Source organism: Chiloscyllium punctatum, chromosome 23 (assembly GCF_047496795.1).
Source record: "Chiloscyllium punctatum isolate Juve2018m chromosome 23, sChiPun1.3, whole genome shotgun sequence".
Taxonomy (NCBI): domain Eukaryota; kingdom Metazoa; phylum Chordata; class Chondrichthyes; order Orectolobiformes; family Hemiscylliidae; genus Chiloscyllium; species Chiloscyllium punctatum.
The window spans coordinates 54,987,382-55,008,379 of record NC_092761.1 but is presented as its reverse complement, the minus strand read 5'-3'; the positions used below and the strand labels follow the sequence as shown (position 1 = coordinate 55,008,379).

The 20,998-nt window shown below is 44.7% G+C and overlaps 1 protein-coding gene across 6 annotated transcripts in view; it reads right to left on the bottom strand.

The window, feature by feature from the left end:
* fli1 (Fli-1 proto-oncogene, ETS transcription factor) overlaps positions 1-17,604 on the bottom strand; it is an 81,920-nt gene extending 64,316 nt beyond the window's left edge. The window contains exons 1-5 of one of the 6 annotated variants that reach the window (XM_072593021.1): positions 17,461-17,604; positions 14,504-14,588; positions 8,326-8,531; positions 6,798-6,952; positions 6,160-6,363 (exon numbers count right to left, since the gene is read on the bottom strand). In XM_072593021.1, coding sequence (XP_072449122.1) covers positions 6,160-6,363; positions 6,798-6,952; positions 8,326-8,531; positions 14,504-14,542 — 604 coding nt within the window. In that variant the 5' untranslated portion in view covers positions 14,543-14,588; positions 17,461-17,604. Of the gene's footprint in view, positions 1-6,159; positions 6,364-6,797; positions 6,953-8,325; positions 8,532-10,647; positions 10,891-11,375; positions 11,542-14,503; positions 14,589-15,266; positions 16,030-17,460 lie in introns of those variants that run through there. The other 5 variants (XM_072593020.1, XM_072593023.1, XM_072593026.1 and 2 more) reach the window with 5 other exon arrangements.
* Positions 17,605-20,998: the final 3,394 nt, after the last annotated feature.

Here is a 20,998-nt window from a genome sequence, read left to right as displayed (position 1 = left end):
CATTTAATAATTTGAAATATTTCTAATATGGAAGTATGATTAAACTATACTGTGTGTTAAACTATATGTGGACTTAGAAGGATAAGTACATGAGAGAGTCAAAGCCAAAGGATTTTGGGATGTTTTCTGTCAGATTTTGAAAATGGATCTAAAACAGTATGTGAGTCAACAACTACGAGGGAAATTTGGCATGGCTGAAGTGAGGAGGAGTTGTGGAAGAGCTGTAGTGTGCGGGCGGTAATATGTTTCATTCCAAAATGGATTTGAGGTTGGGAGCTGCCATCAGTTTAGAGGATAAGAATTTACTGAGAGAAGCAGGTCTTTCTGTGGGAGAGAAAGGAGCACCCAATATCCATGTTATATTTATCACAAGAACATCATGTCCAGGTAAACAAAAACATTTCCTGGTGATGGCAAGGAGGAACTAAGGAAATTCATGAGAGCTAAATGAAATATAAGGATATGATGTCAGGGTGAGGTGAAGTGGAAGAAGCAGCTGTGCAGCAAAACCTTTGGCTCAGATCTGCTTTGCCTCAATGACATATTTCTGTGGTTCAATATTCCACATACTTCTATGACGCATTTTGAATTGAACAATACCATACCTAACTTTTTGATTAAAATAATTTTATAAAATCTCTAGCACTTTAAATTAAATCAACCAACCAAACAGTAGCCTCTGTTGTATTACACTTTCAATAAAAACAAGCAGAATAATATTGTTAACAGCACCAGATGTGAAAAGTTATGATCCTGGCCTGCTGAATTAACCTCTTTCTTCTGAGCTTCGTTTTTATGTTTTAAAGGGAATACGCTCTTTCTATTGAGTAGAGCTCCCACTTGGAACCCTAAGGAATTGGCTGGCCCAGTGTTTTTACCTTAGATCTTCTCACAAGTGTATGATTATACAGTAATGATTTTTACTTAAATATTTCATACTGCAATGGAGACTATTGATGGTAGTATGATATACGCTGAGCCTTTTGTGATGTAAGGGTAAAGCGCTTTCAGGTTAGGGAATGCAGTTGAAAAGGAATTGTCCCAGAAGTCCCGTGGAGACTTTTAGGGTTTATCAGGGAAATAATCTGGGATTAAACAGAGAGGTTCATCCATTTGCAATCATATTAAATACCTGGAAATTGAAACCTAACACCATATCCCAGCTACCTCTTACAGGAACAACTGTAAATGAAAGCAATAAGTATTGGAGAACCTCAGTAAGTCTTACAACATCTATAAAGAGAAAAACAGAGTTACTGCAGTGACCCTTCTTCAGAACTGATAGCAGCTGTAAATGGTGGTGTTTATGCTAATGACAGGGGGTGGTGTGAGGGGAAGGAGAGAATAGAATACAAAGATTCAGAAAGGGAAAGAAAAGGAAAGGCAGGCAAACTGATTGCTGATGATAAGTCAAGAGACTTATCATAAATGGAGTAAAAACCAAAGGAGGTCTATTCCCCAGGGTGGGGGAGTCCAACCTAGACAGCAAATGCTTAATGTGAGAGGGGAAAAGAGGCGTAAGGAGCAACCTCTTCCATGCAGAGGGAGGTGTGTGTATGGCATGAGCTGTCAGAGGAAGTGGATGGGTATATGAATAGGACGATTTAGAGGGATACGGGTCAAATGATGGTAAGTGGGACTAGATTTATTTAGGATACCTGGCTGGCATGGGTGAATTGGACCGAAGTGTCTGTTCTCATGATGTATATCTCTATGTCTCTATAACTGCGGATGCTGTAAATCAGAAACAAAAGCAGAAATTGCTGGAAACGTTCAGTAAGTCTGGTAGCATCTGTGATGTGAAATCAGAATTAAGGAAGGATCGTCAGGCCTGCAGTATTAACTCTGATTTCTCTGCACAGATGCTGCCAGACCTGTTGAACTTTTCCAGATAAATGGAGTGCTCCACCAAAGCTCAACATGAGTTGGAGGAACAACAGTTAATTTTTCACTTAGGTATCTTACAATTTTCAGAACTCAATATCGAATTTAGCAATTTCTGAACGTGCACACTCTCCCCTCTATTCATTGCCTTTCCCTCATTGCTCTGGGTCCCATTCCGAAAGGGGGGGGGGGGGGGGGGGGAGTGGTTCCAGCAGAACTAACCCATTTCCAACCACTCACATTCTCATTGGCACCCATTCAGTGTTTCCCTCCCTCCCAGTTTATCGCCAGCAACCCCTTTGTTTGCCTCTCCTCATTGTCTCCTGTGGGCACCATCTCCATGTATTCTACTCAACCCCTTCCCTACCCATCTCCGTCATCAGTTATGAATACCAACCTCACCCAGTTGCTATCAATTCTGAAGAAGACTCACTGGACCCCAAATGTTAACTTTTTTTTCTCTCTCTCTCTCCACCAATACTGCTCGAACTGGAAAGGTTTTCCAGCTATTTCTGTTTTGGGATTCAGATCTCCACTGTGAGCAGTACTTTGTTTTATTTATATATTAGGAAATTGCATGGATTAAAGGCCAAATTCTCACCCTCAGATCAAGTATCATTTCAGCAAATATTTAATCCCGAAAAGCACGGGATTTCATTGTAATTTATGAATACTCTGCCTCAGGGATCGACGTGAGTCAATGCCTTTAGCCAACGTGGGGCACCAGTAATAACGCCAAACACAGTTACCTTTACAGTGAATACAAAGGAGAGGGTAAGCAGCTGGTCTCACTTAAAGTCGCTTATACACTGGGACACCTGAGACACAGTTTGGCAGAAACAGCAGCCTTTCATTTATTAATAGAACCAAAGACTGGAGTTAAGGAGTGTTAGTGTGGACCTGTAACTGTTTGAGGCACAGGCAGTGGTTAAGAAGAATATGTGGACTGTATATGTGAGATCGTTTCCGCACAACGCAGGCAGCATCTCCTGTCTGTGCGTGCAGACTGCAACTGTTATGCAACCTTTATCCCCCCTCATTCATGTTCAGCTCGAAGGCCGGAGTAAAAGCCCGAAACAGACCGTGACCCTGAAAGCCTCAATGAAATCCTGTTATTACTTTATTATTTTCCCTCCCACCCATTCCTTTTGTCTCCTCTGCTTCCCTACCTTTCAGAGCACATTATCCCAGTCCATATTTTGCAAAGATAGACAGGGCGGCAAAACTGGGGGGTTCTCAGTATTTCTCAGATTAATAAATTTCATATTACACTTAAAATTGCAATGAAATCTGCTACGGGGAGCAGGACAGAAGACGCCAAGTTTTGTTTAAACAGCCAGAATAAGGTGAAAACATCGTGCAGGGAAACAGAAACTGGGAATTTTGCAAATAATCTGATGTATCGATTAAATTATATGCAGTCAGCTAACCGAGAGTCTGTAACGTGGGTACGGTCGGAACAAATTTCTGACACTGATTGTTCGTCTGAACATTTGAATCATATTTGTAAAGCGGTTCAAATCGTTATTTATTTTATGTTGGTTTCACATTTTGCAAGGTTTTGTACGCATTTACGATGTCATTCTGTCCTTAACCTCTGCGATAATTTCGAAGATTTCATTGGATTAGATGTTAAATGCCTCTATAATGGGATTAATCAACGCCATGAGAGTGCGCGTTCATGTGTGAATTTGTACAATTATAAATGGTGTCTCCTTGCTTGTGTATGTTTGATAGCTCTGTGTGTTGGAGCGGGGAGGAGGATAGGGAAAGGAAGTTTTGTAGTTTTATTAACCTTCTTAAACCAAAAAAACTTGTCTCGTCCGCTGGTTAAACAGTTAATAAAATCCAAACGCATTTCAGTAAATCCGGGTTTAGTTTGAAAATGCCTACGATTACTCGGGCATTAATCTCTGCTCCCTTGTCTCTTTACCCAGTGTGATATTAAAGGGGGCCATCGTGCAACCAGAGTTAGGTTTTGTCAGAGACATTTCACATCCTAAACATCCCAAAGCTCCAAAAATGTTTTCAAATGTTATAGAGACCTTGAGAAAGACTCCTCTCATTCTTGCACGGGATACTGACTCGGGGACAAACCTCAGTGCGGAGGCCTCGCTGCAGAGCGGTTCAGCTGAAGAGTTGTTCTGAACAGGAACGGAAGGTTTACGAATCTCCAATCAGGTCTGTGATGTCGATTCCCAACATCACGGGCTTGCGGTTCGATTAGAAAGCCCCAGCCCGCAAAGCTAATCGTGATTAAATTTCCACGGTCTGATATGGAGAACAAGCTGACACTGCACAGTCTTTTTACAGGACAATTGGACCCGAGACGCCTTTAAGCAAGCGGCCGACTCGCAACCTCAGTCAGCAATGTTGGGTCATCTCTCTCCCGCACAGGGAGGGTGCCATCCGGCCAGAACCAACAACGGAACCCACTCTTTAGAGGAATATTCCACACCTGGAATTGAATCGGTTCTCCCTTTGATGGTGCTCGTTTCAAAACTCAAAAGTCGAGTTTTAAGCTCAGGTGGATTCAGCCCCAGAACATCCCGAACTGAACAAATGGAGTGAGATCCATTGGGATCGAATAGTACAGACCAGAATGTCTCCCCACTGCGCTCACACACTAACCACACTCTATTACATGTCGGCAATAACCTTATACTGTGTGGGCCAGGGAGTTACAGCACGGAGAGAGTAGGCGGCCAGAGTGACTAGCGAAGGCCCAACTAAAATCAAGCAGGATTTTTTATGTATATATAGATATTATGTATTATATATATATAACATACATACGATGGAGCTCGAGAATACCGAAGCTAATCTAACCTGCCCCCTTTTCATTCCATGAATGCTAGTTCCAACTCCACTGAAACCAACCTCCGGACAACTGCCCCGTTTGGCTCTAACCAGCCCGACTTCGATTCTTTGCAGAAAGTACCAGCCACACTGAAATCAGCCGCGTTTTCAAAATCCTTGCAGCCAGTTCGCTCAAAAGATTACGGAAACAATTCGTTCGCTAATCGCACCGAGACTGCTGTCTGACACAGTTCGGATTTACTGAAACCAACTTGACGCGTTGAACAGGGAAATTGTTCCATTACCCTGATGCACGTTGTATGGCACGATCTGCCTGTACTGCACTCCAAACAACACCTTTTCACTGTTACCTAAGTCCATGTGACACTAATAAATCAAATCAAATGGGACTGCCGGGCAATCTGAGCTTGCACTACTCCCCACCCACATCCTTTTCTTCTAGAAACGTATGCAATATTCGATATTTCAGCATCTTAAGTAATGGATAGAAAGGCTTTTTACACGGTAAGGGTGGATGGGGAGAGAACGGAAGTGGGGTGTCGAGATAAGGGGTCAGCCGTGAGCAAGTTGAACCGCGGGGAGAATCGATGGGCAGAACGGTCTCTGTAAGCGGGAAGAGACTGACTCTGAGAGGCGTGATTATTACAGAAAAAAAGGTATGCAAAGACTCGGGATAACGAATCAAGTTATTCCCTAATCCAGTCGTCTAATTAAAATTGTGACATTGCATTTAACTGAAAGAAATTGCCAGTTTTATAATCGACATTTATCATTATATGCATCAACTCACTCTGGGTGTAACGCACATGCTAACAGCGCCGACACCTTAGAAATAAACGGCACTTCTGCAATTCTTGCCCGCGCTGTTTTAGTTTATCTTATTGGAACAGAAATCCAACAGTCCAGCGGTTGTTGTAATCAATTTCTCCCTGTTCCTCATAAATCAGATGGAAATAAAAAGCAGCGTATTTTAAAAATTGCAACAATGAAACTGTATGTATCTGGAACCCCACACCTGGTCTTGAACAAAAACACATCCAAGAAATAAATGTACAGTACCCCCTGCCGCCACGGTGTCCAATAATCTCAGGATTCAATTTCTGAATGAGACCGAAACCCATTGGTTTATCCACAGACACGAGCTTCACTACATTTTGCAACGTGTACTGACACTAGCAAAACATCACATTTGAAAGCTACAGACATTTCAGAACGAGACCACACAAGACGGGTCCGTGAATTGCTTCCTTCTTTCTAATTCGTTGAATACAATCATTTTGTAAACTATTGGCAACAAAAGACTTGCTCGATTACACTCTGACTGCAACTGATGAGATCCAGGATAAGTTACCACCACTTTCAGTGGGATCTTGATCCTCATAACACCGACACAAGCAGCACTGACTCACTGACACTTCTAGTTAGACTGATGGTGAGAGCTGGAACCACACTTACTTTCCCTGAGGTAATTTAGGTGTGAGAGCAGGACTTCAGCGTTGTAGAGGGAGGTCAGGCGGAGAAAGTCTTCCTTGTTCATTTTACAGAGCTCCTTGCCGTCCGTGTTGTGAAAGAGGGCCGTGTCGATCTCCAGAAGCCCGTATTCCTTGATGGCCCACTCCAGCCACTGTCTGACGTGTTCCTGGCTCCAAAGAGTCGGATCTGCGAAACACCAGCCATTTAAAGAACTCATCCAGAATCCTGCACAAACCGCACCGACTGCACAACACTAAACTCTCCAATCCACACGTTGTTCTCGTTAAAGGGACAGTGCCGATTCTGTACGCAGTTAATACTGAAGCTTAGCTCCCACCAGCCGCTTGACTCAATCCAGATGTATGCGAGCCAGTCGGCTAATTTCTGGTAATGGAAATTGAGTGCATAATTGGATCAAAATCAGTGAGCTTTAGAGATGTGGTCGAGTCTTATCACTGATATTTCACCTTGGTGTAATTAAAGCAAAACTGAGACGGGGGCACGCGGGGGGAGGGGGAGCAAGGTGGGGAGGGGGACGGGGAGCTTCTGAGAGACCTCCATTGATGGGAAGGCCTCCATCTGGCCTGAGAGACCACCTTTGCTACCTTTCCTGTAGTTACCTGCCGGCACGATCACTCTCCGCTCGTTGGTGGTCATGTTAGGCGGCGGTGGTCCGTTCTTCTCGTCCATGTAATTGCCGTAACTCATGGGGTTGGTGTCGGTGCCACTGACCAGCTTATTGCACTTGGCCACGCTGCAGTCTACAGGTGAGTCCCTGTCAGGGATGAAGAAGGAGACAGACGTCAGAGCCAGGAAGGCACAAAGCGACACAGGTGCCGCAGTTCGCTCCCCGTATTTGTTCACATTTGTACAACCAAGCGCCCTGAACGAACTTCCTCTGAAAATATGGGCAATTGTTCCCAGAGTTTGTGACTCACTTTAATTACATCTGTGTGTGCATACAGCGGTCAACAGTAGATTATCCCATTGTTTAAATGAATATAATATAACATCGATAAGAGGAAAACGAGCAAGATTTCCTGTATGCGTTAGATGTGAATGAAATTTTCTAAGGATCGATTTCGTTTAATTTTTATGCGCCCCCCCCCCCCCCCCCCAATAACCCAAATGCAAAACTGGTTGTATTCGGCTAAAAAAAATCAACTTCACAGGCCCATGCACGTAATCCAATGTTCAACAGAGACTGATGACAAAGAGAGGGGAGACAAAGTGAGGAATAAAGAGCAAAAGGAGACAAGATGTGGCAGAGATTTTAACATGTCTGAGTGCAGCCCTACAGAGGCGGGACACAGTAATGTAGGGACTGTTTATATTACTGGGCTAGGAATCTAGAGAACGTGTGTTCAAATTGCCCATTGCAATTTGAGGATTTGAATTTCATTTTCTAAAAGATCTGGAATCAATAAAAGCTGACGAAAGTTTTGGGACCAGTTTACAGATCGAGACGCACATGGAGACCCAACGGGCTCGCTGTCATCCGGTTCTCCTCACCCGGTTTGGTCTCCGCGTGTCTCTCGATCTGGAAAGTGGCAGAAAAATCCACCCCGTTGTGTGAAAGGCCCACCCTAAGCTTTTCAAGAGAGCGAGGGATGAACTAATCCCCGCAATAAATGACGCATTTTACACAGAAGTTAAGGTGAGATGACATCCTAGCCTTGCTGTTTTGTTTTCTCGCAAGGCCCTCTATGTTTGCTGACGGAGAAGCGACCCCGTCTCTTTGGCAGCACAATGAGCAGATCATAATCCAATCCCACAGCCCTCCCAACAGAACCACGCCATACAGCTGGGGACTGTACGGATCCGGTTGTAAGTATAGTCGAGTTTGTTCTCTACAATAAATATGTAATCACGTGCAAACATATTATGTGCAAGCTTGTTAGAAATACAATGGGAGAATTCATGCACAATTTTATGTTACAAATTGAAGTAAATTTCATGTAAGTGTATGCTTAGTTGACACAAACACTCTTGGGTGGTGTGTACTTAAGAAATGATATTGGGCGAATGAGGCAGTGGGGCATTACCACATGTTGAGTGGAGATGAATTCAGGAGATGGACAGTTTGATGGCCCCGCTCTGCCTGTGGGATCTGCTTTTGTTGGAAAAGGCTGTCTGATCCGATGTTACCTGGACCCGTTAATATGGTCGTATTCCCTCTTGATATGAACCCTGACGGGCTGGTTGATCCATTCTTGTTGAGGCAAGGGATTGATTTTGTGCGTTTGTCCATAGTCGGCTGCAGCTGAAGCCGTCATATCCGCTTTGGGGAGGTGGGCAGCCACGTACGAGGTGTCAAACAGGGACTGATCGTCACTCACAACCGACAGGGCTTCCTGAAAACAGCAGAAAGATCAGAGGGCATACAGTCAGAAAGTTGCAGGTACAGACAGTAATCCCAACTCGAGATAGTGAACCCTCCAACATGAGGCAGAGATTCAGGGGGCAATCAAACCATGATAGAGCGCCCCCTCTCCGTTATGTAATTGTGACAATAGATTAATTATTGAAAATGGCCTCAACCTCAACAATGAGAATGCAATCACTTCAGAAAATGTTCATCAATATCCTGCACATCAGTTTTAAATCCACCTCCACACTATGGACTATCTGATACGTTATAAATGTGTACATCCCGGTGAGCCGACGTGAGTGTGCGTTTTTATGGGTGTCACAGAATCATCATTAAGAACTCAGGCCGTGAACAAAACACCCATAATCGGTTGGAACCCAGGCTTTGCTGAAAAGGATACCTTATGGCGAAGCTTGCGCCCATCAGGGCAATTCGCAAGAAATACCAATTGGTATGTTTGAGAATTGCCTTGACCAATAACAGACGTAAAACGTACGAACAAATGCCTTTTTTTCAGCAAATTTTAACGGAATATTTATTAACTGAGTACTTCCAATAACCATATTATCTCAATGAAAACTGAAAGGACAGGAATGTCAAATATATTCGGACATACTGTCCCCAGGAGCTGGAAACCCTAGTCTGGTACCTCCTGATCCATCTCTGGAAGTGACCGGGATGTCTACAGGTTACAGAGAAAATGCTATGGCATTGGCGAGTGCCAATCTTGCATTCAAAGGGTGTAGCAAAACTAAGGCAAAGTCTGAAGCAGGTTACTAGAAGGTTCGCGAGCGGTTTGACATAGGAGTGAGCAGTTCCTATCCGCCGCGGCCCGGACTAATCTAGGACATTGGCAAGTATTTTCCCCATACTGTCTGTGTTGCTACAGGCTTGTCTGCTCAGTGACTCTGCACTTGCCAACGCTCAGAAACCCAAGCCAAAATCAAACTTCTGTGAGCTCGGCTTAAAGGGGTAGAGCCAGAGCGGGGAGGGAGCGGTGAGAGGCGCCTAACCCTGCTCCAGCTCAGAATTAGTATGGCAGAGAGAGAGAGAGAGAGAGAGAAAGAGAGAAACACGAAATAAACACCGACAAAGTCGAACATAAATCAGAGGGAGTGCGGGAGGAGAGCAGATAGTTTTCCATCTTTATTGTGTTAAGGAAAAAGGAAATCTGTCAGGAAACAGGGGTGTAAAGAACGGAAATGTATGCTGGGTCGATAAGGGAGGGGGTTTGCTGAGGAACCTACAGTTCAGTTATGAATCAATCAAGCCTTCACTAGAAACTGTTTGTTGCAAGACCCTGAGGAGCGCTCACCCTTCTCTCTCTCTCTCTCCGCTTGAGCGTTCGCCACTCTGTAACACTGGATTTGAAAGGGGGTCCTCCTGCCTAGTCCTATTTATTGGTTCTCCCTCTGCCCCGGGGACAGTAAGTCTCTTTTCGGACCGAGCAGCTGCGGGCTGCGGGCGGCGCGCACACACAGCGCGGCCGCTCTCCTTCAAGGGGACACATCGCAGGGAATTGCTGGTCACACGGGACACTCCAAAGGCACGGTCTCCGCGCGTCTGAGGGTAGGGGTTGGCATTGGTCTTCAGAGCCGCTGGGCGCTGTGCCACTCGGCGTTGCGCAGTTGGTCGTGGTCAGTGGCAGGTCCCCCCCCCCCCCTCCTCTGTAATGAGAGCAGCCCCTCACTCTCCTGGTCTAACCCAGGGTGAATGATAGCCAGCTCTCTGCCCCGGGCTCAACTCGAGATGCAAATGTTCACAGCTCCTGCAGGACTGAGCACAGTGACCCCCTCCACAATCCTCTGCCTCTGCCATATCCCAGGCCAAGAAAAAGACATTTCCAAAGGAGATAGACAATCTGACGGAACGGCGCTGCTGTTGGTGGGCTGGAAACTTGGGGTGGGGGCAGTTGGAGCGGGGAGGCGGGGGCGGGGGTGGTGGGGGTGGGGGGGGGGGGGGGGAATGAGGTGAAGAAAAAAAAGTGGCGTCACCCCGAAGGAAAAGCGAGAAACAAAACATCCCGAGGACAGGAGGCTCTTCAAGCCAGCCCAGAGCTCCCCCCCCCCCCCCCCATCCCCCAGCCCCCTTCCCTTTACCTTAATAGTGCCGTCCATTTCCCCCGATTTCTTCCCTTTTCCACAAATCGGAACAATATCGCAAACATGACACGGTCAGGAGGTAATTACAACCACAATTCTTACTCGGACAGGCGAGGTAACCGGATGAAAGATTGGCAATTCTGGGAAGTGAAGTCAGCCGCCCGGGAGGAAGCTGCTGAACCAATGGTTGGGGCTCATTACACATTTTTTTTTGAAAGCAGGATATTTTGGCCGTCAAGATAAGGGAGGAAAAAAAAACACAGAAACAATAGTCGTTTCTCTTTTCCGTGGTTCCAATGGGTTTTCCTGTTCGCCCCTCACCCTCACACACACACACACATTCACAGTTACTTCAGAGTAAAACAAAACCACTAACGCTTATGTTTACAACTGGTCACAGAGTCAGTTAGCAATCGTCCACGACCCTTGGATGAGTACCATGGGCAGATTATCTCCATCCCCTTGCGCCCTATTTCAGGAAGACTTTGACATGTATTTGTTTACGAAGGTCAGACGAAACAATCCTGCCCCCCCCCCCCCCCCCCCCACAGCATCATCTCGAGCAGCCAACAGCCTTTCCCCAAACCCCTTGAAAAGTTACCGGTAACCAGTCACCAAGCTAAGCAATTCTCCCAGCGGCTTACTGTTACATGTTCATCTGCACTTAAAATACACGCTTAGGAACGTCTTATTGTACTCGGCATAATTCAGAATGAATGGTTTACCTGCTCAGGTGATTTTTTAAAAACTTTATTTAAATGTATTTATTTGGAATCTGCCCTTCAAGTCCAGACGTCTCGCTCTTGCTTTGTATTAAAACGCGTTACAGGTCTTCAGTTGCCTTATCCGATTGTTCGGTCTTGATTAACTTGGCGAATTTAGCACGCAGTCCTCTCTCTCTCTCTCTCTCTCTCCCCCACCCCCTCCATTCCCCCCGCCTCTGAAATGATTCTCATCAATCCAGGCAGCATTTCACTGGAACTGCAGATCCCAACCTGAGCGGATCGCAGTGAGGCACTGACCAATCGGGAGAGGGCTATATTTTCAGCGCTAATTGCAGGTTTCGCTCCTGGATGTATGCAGTTTCACTTTCCCTCTCTCTCTCTCTCTCTCTCTCTGTCTCTAGCGGAAAACTCTCCGTCTCCTAAAGCCCCGGTTCACTGTAATCAGTTACTTTAAACGTGTCTCCAACCTGGACGTCCAAGTGTGGGATTTATTCAGAGCGAGTCAATGAGAGAGGGGAAGAGGCTGGCGGTTTGCAATAAGAGTAATAGAATATTTTAAAGAGAGAGAGAGAGAAAAATACACCATATTGGTGTGCTGGCCATGCCAAGGATTGCTTATGCAGAGTTGCTGCAGCTCTCTAATGAATGCACCTTTCTTTACAGGTAACGGAGATTCTCATTCCTGATCAGCGGCGGAATGTTCCTCAGAAAGTCAGCTATTGAGTCCCTGTCCTCCTGCTCTCTCCCCCCTCGCCCGTGAGGCCGTACACCGGGCCCCATTCGCACCCCCACCCCCTCCCCCGGCATAGCACTCTCCCTACCGGGCTGCAGCTATATCGCTGTATCCCTCAATCCCGAGAATGCCGAGTCACCGGGGCGGGGGGGGGGGGGTGGGGGGCAACAGAAGGCCGAGTGAACAGACCCGAACGTTTGTTTACAATGGAGAACAGATTCTCAGGTTGTCCCTGGCATTTCACTTCTTTTTTCAAGAATTTAAAAACAAAACGAAAATTCAAACCACCAACAAGAACCCACCCCCCCCCACCCCCCACGCACACACACCCCATAATTTATGAGGCAGCTCTGGCGGTGGGCTTTAATATCTCATTTTACTTTTTTTTGCGGCGGGAGGGGCGAAGATGACGACAATTTCAGACATTCAAATAAAACGAACCTATTGACTTAGCCTTGGAATGGTAGGGGCAAATTCCCACAATTACAATGGTCCTACGAAATGTTGGGGGAGTGGGTGGGAGGGCGGGGAGGTGTATCTGCAACTCTGAACACACAAGCAAACTGTCTGAGCCGTTGCTCCAGGCCATAATTAATTTGAGATTTATTTTTATTGGACAATTTCTAGTCTCCGCTGACCTTAGCAAAACAAGTCTGCAACCAGGACCTGGATGCGCTTGAATGAAACATAATATAACTGCAAAGTCTTTCTTGTTGGCCTGATTTGGGGTTTGTCTGAGTGTTTAAACATTGATATTGTACATAGCTGTCTTTCTAAAGTCATAAGATGTCGGGGGTTTGCAATGAGTTCGATGTCTCGTTCTGAGCATCGTCATTAGCCCATGTCAGCCCCGTGGAAAAAGAAGGGGACGGCGCTTTCTCGCGGAGTCTTGCTCACGTGGTGAGCTTTGGTTGAACTCTGGAAGTGAGAGAGCAAGGAACAGAGTGAGAATTGTTCCACGTTCACAGACCTCTCCGCCTTGGTTGGAGACTGTCTGAAAACCAGCCTTTGTGAAGTAACACAAACGTTATGACTGGGTGAAAAAATATGCTATTTCAAGGGCGTTAGGTACAAGCCCCAGGTCTACATACTGCACTATTTAATAACGCCACAGAGTATCAGAGACGTCAATGTTTTCGAAAGGTCTTCTTTAATAGGACCGAGGTGCGTCTTAAGCTTCGGTGTCAACGCTTCTCCTTTTGATCGTGAGCAGTTAACACTGCCTGAAATGAATAGACCTGCAACTGCGTGTTTTTCACCTTAAAAATAATACACAAACTTCTTCAATCACCGCAGATATTTACATTGTATGAAATTGATGTAATTTTTTTTTAGAAACTGCAAGGTGTCTGCATTAGATGCAGGTGATCGAACTACATTAACGAATTGGACGCTACAAATGTTCTTTTTTTCAGTCGAGATGATTTATTTCACTGCTGTTTTAACCTCTGGTGGATTTTTATCCCCTCTGGTCGACTCAAGGTGGGGGGGGGGGGGGTGGTGCAGGAGGGGGAAAGTTCCTCGTTTCTAAAAGGTCTGACTCTGTGAAGAAGTGGACTGCCCAAAAAGAAGGGAGTAAAAGATGAAGGGAAGAGTAGTTTAGTTTGGAATTGGCCAGATACGATCTACAGACAAACGCTTGGGACGTCGGCCACGTGACTGTAGAAACCACAGAGCGGGCCTTACTCTATGGCTGAAACCCCCTTTCGCCTAATCTTGGCAGCAACTACAGCACCTCCGAAGCGGATTTAAAGTCAGTCCATATCCACGTTAAACACATTCCCGAGTTGAATACTCAATTCAAAACTCATTTATGTAGATTGTCTACTTAATTTGATTTCACACATGCTGTGACTGGGCCTGTAGTGGGGCTGCCAGGCAATATCAATCCGTGCAAAATAAAGTTATAAGAAATTCGTTTACCTTTCAAATTCCTATCCGCCATTGAACTTGAAGTTTGGAATATTAAAATTTATGTTAGTCAGAATGTTCAATTCTATCTTTCTTTAAATCAATTCCAGCATTTTCGAAGTTACGCCATACCTGAGTGATGCCTGGGGATGAGGGTAACTCTCCCAGCAAGTGATATCACAACGGCAAGGATCACATAAGCAAAGATATTGTGAGTGATAAGGACTGAAAGTCGCCCCCGTATTTAACAAGTAACAGGCAGGGTCTAGCTTTTCAGTCAGTTTCTGAAATTGCAAACCACTCTGAAATTGTACAGGGTTATTGCTGTTAAACAGGTGGAAGTTCAGACACAGCTGAAGGAACAATTTCAACAATATTTTCCAGGGTGCTCCCTTTTTTTGTCTTCGATTCTTCCTTCCAGCAAAACAATGTTAAATGGTTTGAAGTTCAGGCCGTTTCAGGAACGCTGCTGTCTCACTCTTACCTTTACGTAAGACGAGGTGTCCGGAACAGTCTGAAACATCTTCCTTCAAGCTGCCCCACTCTCCCGCTCCGGTCCGATCCACGTCCTGAAAGGAGTCTCACATTTGAGAAGGAATACAGCAGGCGAGTTTTGCTAGTGCCTCTTTCACCCAGGCCACCACACCTTGACCCCTCTACATTTCCTGTCGACTGCCTGGCCATGTTGAACCGCACACAGCGGACATAAAATGCATTCCAAATCACTCAGATAGGACATCACTTTACCCCAATCCGTCACAGACACACCTACAAGTATTGATTCTCAGGAAATGTTTAAATACTGCTTCTTCAAATGCGTATTACATTAGTGAGCCTGTCTGTCTGTCTATCTATCTATCTATCTATCTATCTATCCTCCTGTCTCTGTCCCGCAGGCTCCCTCCCTTCCCGGTATATCTGTTGCAGGGTTAATTTTGTTCACCACTCTTTCTCTCTAATTTCCTCCACGCCCATCTGTTCTCTCCTTAACTTCTCATTTGCCCCCCTCCCTCTTTTTCCTTCTGATTTTTTTCCTCTCTTCACCTTTGTATTCTGCCAGCATTCATTTGGATGTGTCCGCTAACCGGAGAGAGTCAGTCTCTTCTCATTCTCGAACACGTTTTAAGTTTGCTTCAACTGTTCATTGCTCCGTGCTGGTTTTTTTTTTAAAAAACCCAATTCTTCACCAGCCGTTTTTTTTCACGATTTAGGCTCTTTAGAAAGAACACTAGAATAGACATACTCACCCTTTACGCCGGTTAAAAGTACGCTGGGTTTCTTTCACTGAGGCGCAGTAGTATAGCAGCGAGACAGACTAGTTAACGGGCCATTGCTAACCTAATACTGGCTGTGCACAAGTCTTGACAAGAAAGTCCATACTGTGGTATAGTGGGGGCTGTGTGCCTCCAAAACTCCAGACAGACCGAGTTCAGCAAAGCCTCGGGGAATTATTATTAACAGAGCATTTTTTAAAAAGAAAAGCCATGGTTTAGTTGATCAATTTCTGGGATGAATTCGAATGAACTGTTGTGAAATGGAAATCCTCCTGAGTCAAACTGAATTCAAAACCCATCCCCATGAATTACTGCCCCCACCCCGTTTTACATTTTCACCATAAACCCGGAGAAGTGGGCAACTCCTAATTTTACTCTTTTTTTTGAAAGGAGTTAAACCAAGAAGCGACGCTGAGTGGAGCTCCAGCTCCGTAGCTCCAACACAAATCTCCAACTTTTAATTTAAAATGAATGGGGGGGGGGGGGGGGGAGCAAATGAGAAGTTAAGGGCTTAACTTTAACAGAGCCAGCCCTAACTTTAGTAACAAAACCAAAAACAGAAAATATCAACTTTTTTTAGACAAAGTTATTCAGGGTACATGTATCCTTTTTCAAAAAAAGACAACCTAAACTTTTAATTCCGTCAGTCTCCCCTCCCCCACTGCGACCCAGGCTGCAGCATATTGAAACAGTTTTCTCTGAACAGTAACATCTAACGAGTCGGGGTGAAAGGGGCCAGACAGGTCGCTCTGTCTGCGTTCAGCTCTACCGTTCAATTATATACTAACGGAACTGATGAAGGTATTTACATTTCTGGGCAACGCAAAGTTAACTAGTTCGTGACATTGTAAGGAAGTATTATTGAGGGAGAAAGAATACACATCTGACTCTTCCAAAATCACAGCATGTTAACAGTGAATCACTCGAATCCTTTAGATTTTTTGGTGGTGTAGTTTACAGCCACGGCACAACGACGCGCACACAGAGACAAAGATACACACAGACACACACACAACCACACAACACATACACACATTCAAACACATACATACACACACAAACACAACCACATAAGCACAGACAGGCACACACACAACCACAAAACACATACAGACACATTCAAACACATACATACACACACAAACACAACCACATAAGCACAGGCACACACACAACCACAAAACACATACAGACACATTCAAACACATACATACACACACAAACACAACCACATAAGCACAGACAGGCACACACAACCACAAAACACATACAGACACATTCAAACACATACATACACACACAAACACAGCCACATAAGCACAGACAGGCACACACACAACCACAAAACACATACAGACACATTCAAGCACATACATACACTCACAAACACAGCCACATAAGCACAGACAGGCACACACACAACCACAAAACACATACAGACACATTCAAACACATACATACACACACAAACACAGCCACATAAGCACAGCCAAACATCGAGACACACAAAAGTACAAACACATAAACAAAGACATCTACGCACAAACATGTACAGACACACAAACACAGCCACAAAACACATACAGACACAGACACGACCATGCAAACACTTACAGACACACAAACACATATGCAACTACACAAATGCAGCTACACATAAACACATACAGACACAAACACAGCACACAAGCTTATACAGTCTCACACAATTACAGCCACTCAAAGACACACACAGACTCAAAAACACAGCCACGTAAACACATACAGACACGGCCACGCAAACACAGCCAAGTACAAACAAATGTGCAGACACACGCAAACGCATACAGCCACAAACTCAGCCACACAAACAATACAGGCGCATAAACACAAATACACACAAACGCATACGGACACACGCAAACTCCAGACTCGCGCACACACACATACACACACTAACGTACACAGATATACGGACGCAAACGAAGATAAACGCAAGAACACGCACATTCACGCAACTGAATGGGAAGTTGATTGAGAATGCGTGAAGGCCGTGACATGGAGCAGCGCCGAGTTCTGGAGCTGGTGAAAACAAGCAATGAGAACCAATCCAGCAAATTGTAAGATGTGACAGTCTGACAACGATCGGAATAAATAAAATGCAAAGAATTGGAGACATCAAACTCACAAACACTTTAACTTGAGTGAAGGGAAACGAGTCCTTCAGTAACGGGATTCCTCCTTCATCGCTTCTACAGCCCCAGTGCACAGGATCCATTATTCACCAAACTGTAAACTCGATGGAAGCTCAGTAAATAGTTGATTTTAGAATGGTTGCATTTGAGAGAAAGCATCTGGTGCACGACTTCTCAGTCACAATTTACCGCACACTCGAGTCTTATGTAAACAAAAGAAAATGCACGTGTTAACAAGAAATATGGCCTGGAACTTGCGGAAGAGGAATTTCAGAAATGGCATCGCTATTTTGAAGGGCGATGTGAATCATAGAATCACGGAATCTTAAAGCACAGAAAATGGCCATTCGGCATATCTGTGTGTGTGCTAGCGCTTTGAAATCTGTTCAAATTAATCCCGTACCCAACTGCTCCCCATAACTCTGCAAATCTTTAAATGCAAGGCCCCATTGGCCTTTTTGAAAGTACTTGCGATTTTTAATCTCCTGTCAGGGCATTCCAGATGATCACAACACTTGTGTGAAATAATTTCCTTTCATTTCCTATCTGGTTACTTTTCTAATCATTTACAATATCTAAGCACTTTTTATTCGCATACCATTTGGAAAGTTAACCGTTTCTTCCTGCTTGCACTGCCAAAACAACAACGCCTTCCCTTAACACCCCCCACCCCAGTTGGAAAGAGAACGATTCAAACTTTTTCCAACTCCTGGATATAATTGAAACCCTTTATCTCGGGTTACATCCTGAAAACCGTATCCTGTACCTTACCGAGACAGTGCCATCCTTCCGGATTTGTGGTACCCAGCTGAACATATATTGCAACCGCAGTCTAGAACATAGAATATTAGAGCGCAGTGCAGCCATTCGGCCCTCGATTTTGCGCCGACCTGTGAAACCAATCTGAAGCCTATGTATCCTACACTTTTCCTTTTTCATCCATATGTTAGATCAATTACCATTTAATGTTCTTAAAGTTGGCGAGTCTACTAGTGTTGCAGGCAGTGCGTTCCACACCCCTACTACTCTGAGGAACGAAACTACCTCTGACATCTGTCCTTTATCTATCACTCTTCAATTTAAAGCTATGTCCCCTCGTGCTAGCCATCACCATCCGAGGAAAAAGGCTCTCACTGTCCACCTTATCTAACCCTCTAATTATCTTATGTGTCTAACCAATGACTGGTAAGTATTTAGCACAGTTTCCTTGTTTTATTATTTGGTGCCCTATTTATAAAGCCAAACAGCCTATAATCGTTTGTAACTATATTATCAACTCGCTTTGTCAACCCCAATGATTTATGATTTTGCATCACCAAATTTCCATCCAAATAAATCATTTTGATGATACAGTCGCTTCATATCATTATCCCCACATGTATTAGTTCACATTTACTCGTGTTAAATTGAAGTCGAGTTAGGCATGGGGGTCTCTTGGACTCTGCTGCGTGCTCCCTTATTTGTGAAGATCACGGCGGATCTGATTACAGCATTCCCGCCCGCAATGATTATCTTTGATTCTTCGTCAAGAATCGAACTATTTCTGCCTGAGAAAAACATTCGATGAGCTACACCTTTCACCAACTTACACCTCCTGAAATGTGCTGCTGTGCTGATCAATACAGATATTTTCTTAATCAACCTCTGGGACAAGTGGGACTTAAACCGGGGCCTTCTAGCAAGTAAGTAGGGACACTACCACTGCATTACAAGTGTCCTTTCCTGCTCAATCCATTGCCAACATCTGAATCATTTGCTGGTGTAGGACTTGGGCTCCTTACATCCAGCTTTTTTCCCTGGAGTGCCAGGGGCCGAGGGGTGACCTTATAGAGGTTTACATCCCAGGGTACTGAAGGAGGTGGCTTGAGAAATCATGGATGCGTTGGTGATTATTTTCCAGAGTTCGATAGATTCGGGATCAGTTCCTGCGGATTGGAGGGTGGCTAATGTTATACCACTTTTTAAGAAAGCTGAGAGAGAGAAAGCAGGAAATTATAGACCAGTTAGTCTGACCTCAGTAGTGGGAAAGATGCTGGAGTCTATTATAAAGGATGAAATTACGACACATCTGGATAGTATTAACAGGATTGGTCAGAGTCAGCATGGATTTATGAAGGGGAAATCATGCTTGACTAATCTTCTGCAATTTTTTGAGGATGTAACTCTGAAGATGGATGAGGGAGATCCAGTAGATGTAGTGTACCTGGACTTTCAGAAAGCATTTGATAATGTCCCACATAGGAGGTTAGTGAGCAAAGTTAGTGCGCATGGTATTGGGGGCAAAGTACTAACTTGGATTGAAAGTTGGTTGGCTGATAGGAAACAAAGAGTAGTGATCAACGGCTCCATTTTGGAATGGCAGGCAGTGACCAATGGGGTACCACAGGGATCAGTACTGGGACCGCAGCTTTTTAAAATATATGTTAATGATATAGAAGATGGTATTAGCAATAACATTAGCAAATTTGCTGATGATACTAAGCTGGGTGGCAGGGTGAAATGTGAGGAGGATGTTAGGAGATTACAGGGTGACCTGGACAAGTTAGGTGAGTGGTCAGATGCATGGCAGATGCAGTTTAATGTGGATAAATGTATGGCTATCCACTTTGGTGGCAAGAACAGGAAGGCAGATTACTACCTAAATGGAATCAATTTAGGTAAAGGGGCAGTACAGAGACTGTACAGAGATCAGAGTACAGAGTTCTTGTACACCAGTCAATGAAGATAAGCATGCAGGTACAGCAGGTAGTGAAGAAGGCTAACAGCATGCTGGCCTTCATAACAAGAGGAATTGAGTATAGAAGCAAAGAGGTTCTTCTGCAGCTGTACAGGGCCCTGGTGAGACCACACCTGGAATACTGTGTGCAGTTCTGGTCTCCAAATTTGAGGAAAGACATTCTGGCTATTGAGGGAGTGCAGCGTAGGTTCACGAGGTCAATTCCTGGAATGGCAGGATTACCTTACACTGAAAGACTGGAGCAACTGGGCTTGTGTACCCTTGAGTTTAGAAGACTTAGAGGGGATCTGATTGAGACATATAAGATTATTAAAGGATTGGACACTCTGGAGGCAGGAAACATGTTTCCGCTGATGGGTGAGTGCCAAACCAGAGGACACAGCTTAAAAATACGGAGTAGACCATTTAGGACAGAGATGAGGAGAAACTTCTTCACCCAGAGAGTGGTGGCTGTGTGGAATGCTCTGCCCCAGAGGGCAGTGGAGGCCCAGTCTCTGGATTCATTTAAGAAAGAGTTGGATAGAGCTCTCAAGGATTGTGGAATCAAGCGTTATGGAGATAAGGCAGGAACAGGATACTGATTAAGGATGATTAGCCATGATCATATTGAATGGTGGTGCAGGCTCGAGGGGCAGAATGGCCTACTCCTGCACCTATTGTCTATTGTCTATTGTTTATAAAATCATGAGGGGCATGGATAAAGTGAATAGCCAAGGTCTTCTCCCAGGGTAGGGTAGTCTAAAACGAGAGGGCATAGGTTTAATGTGAGAGGGGAAATATTTAAAAGGAACCCT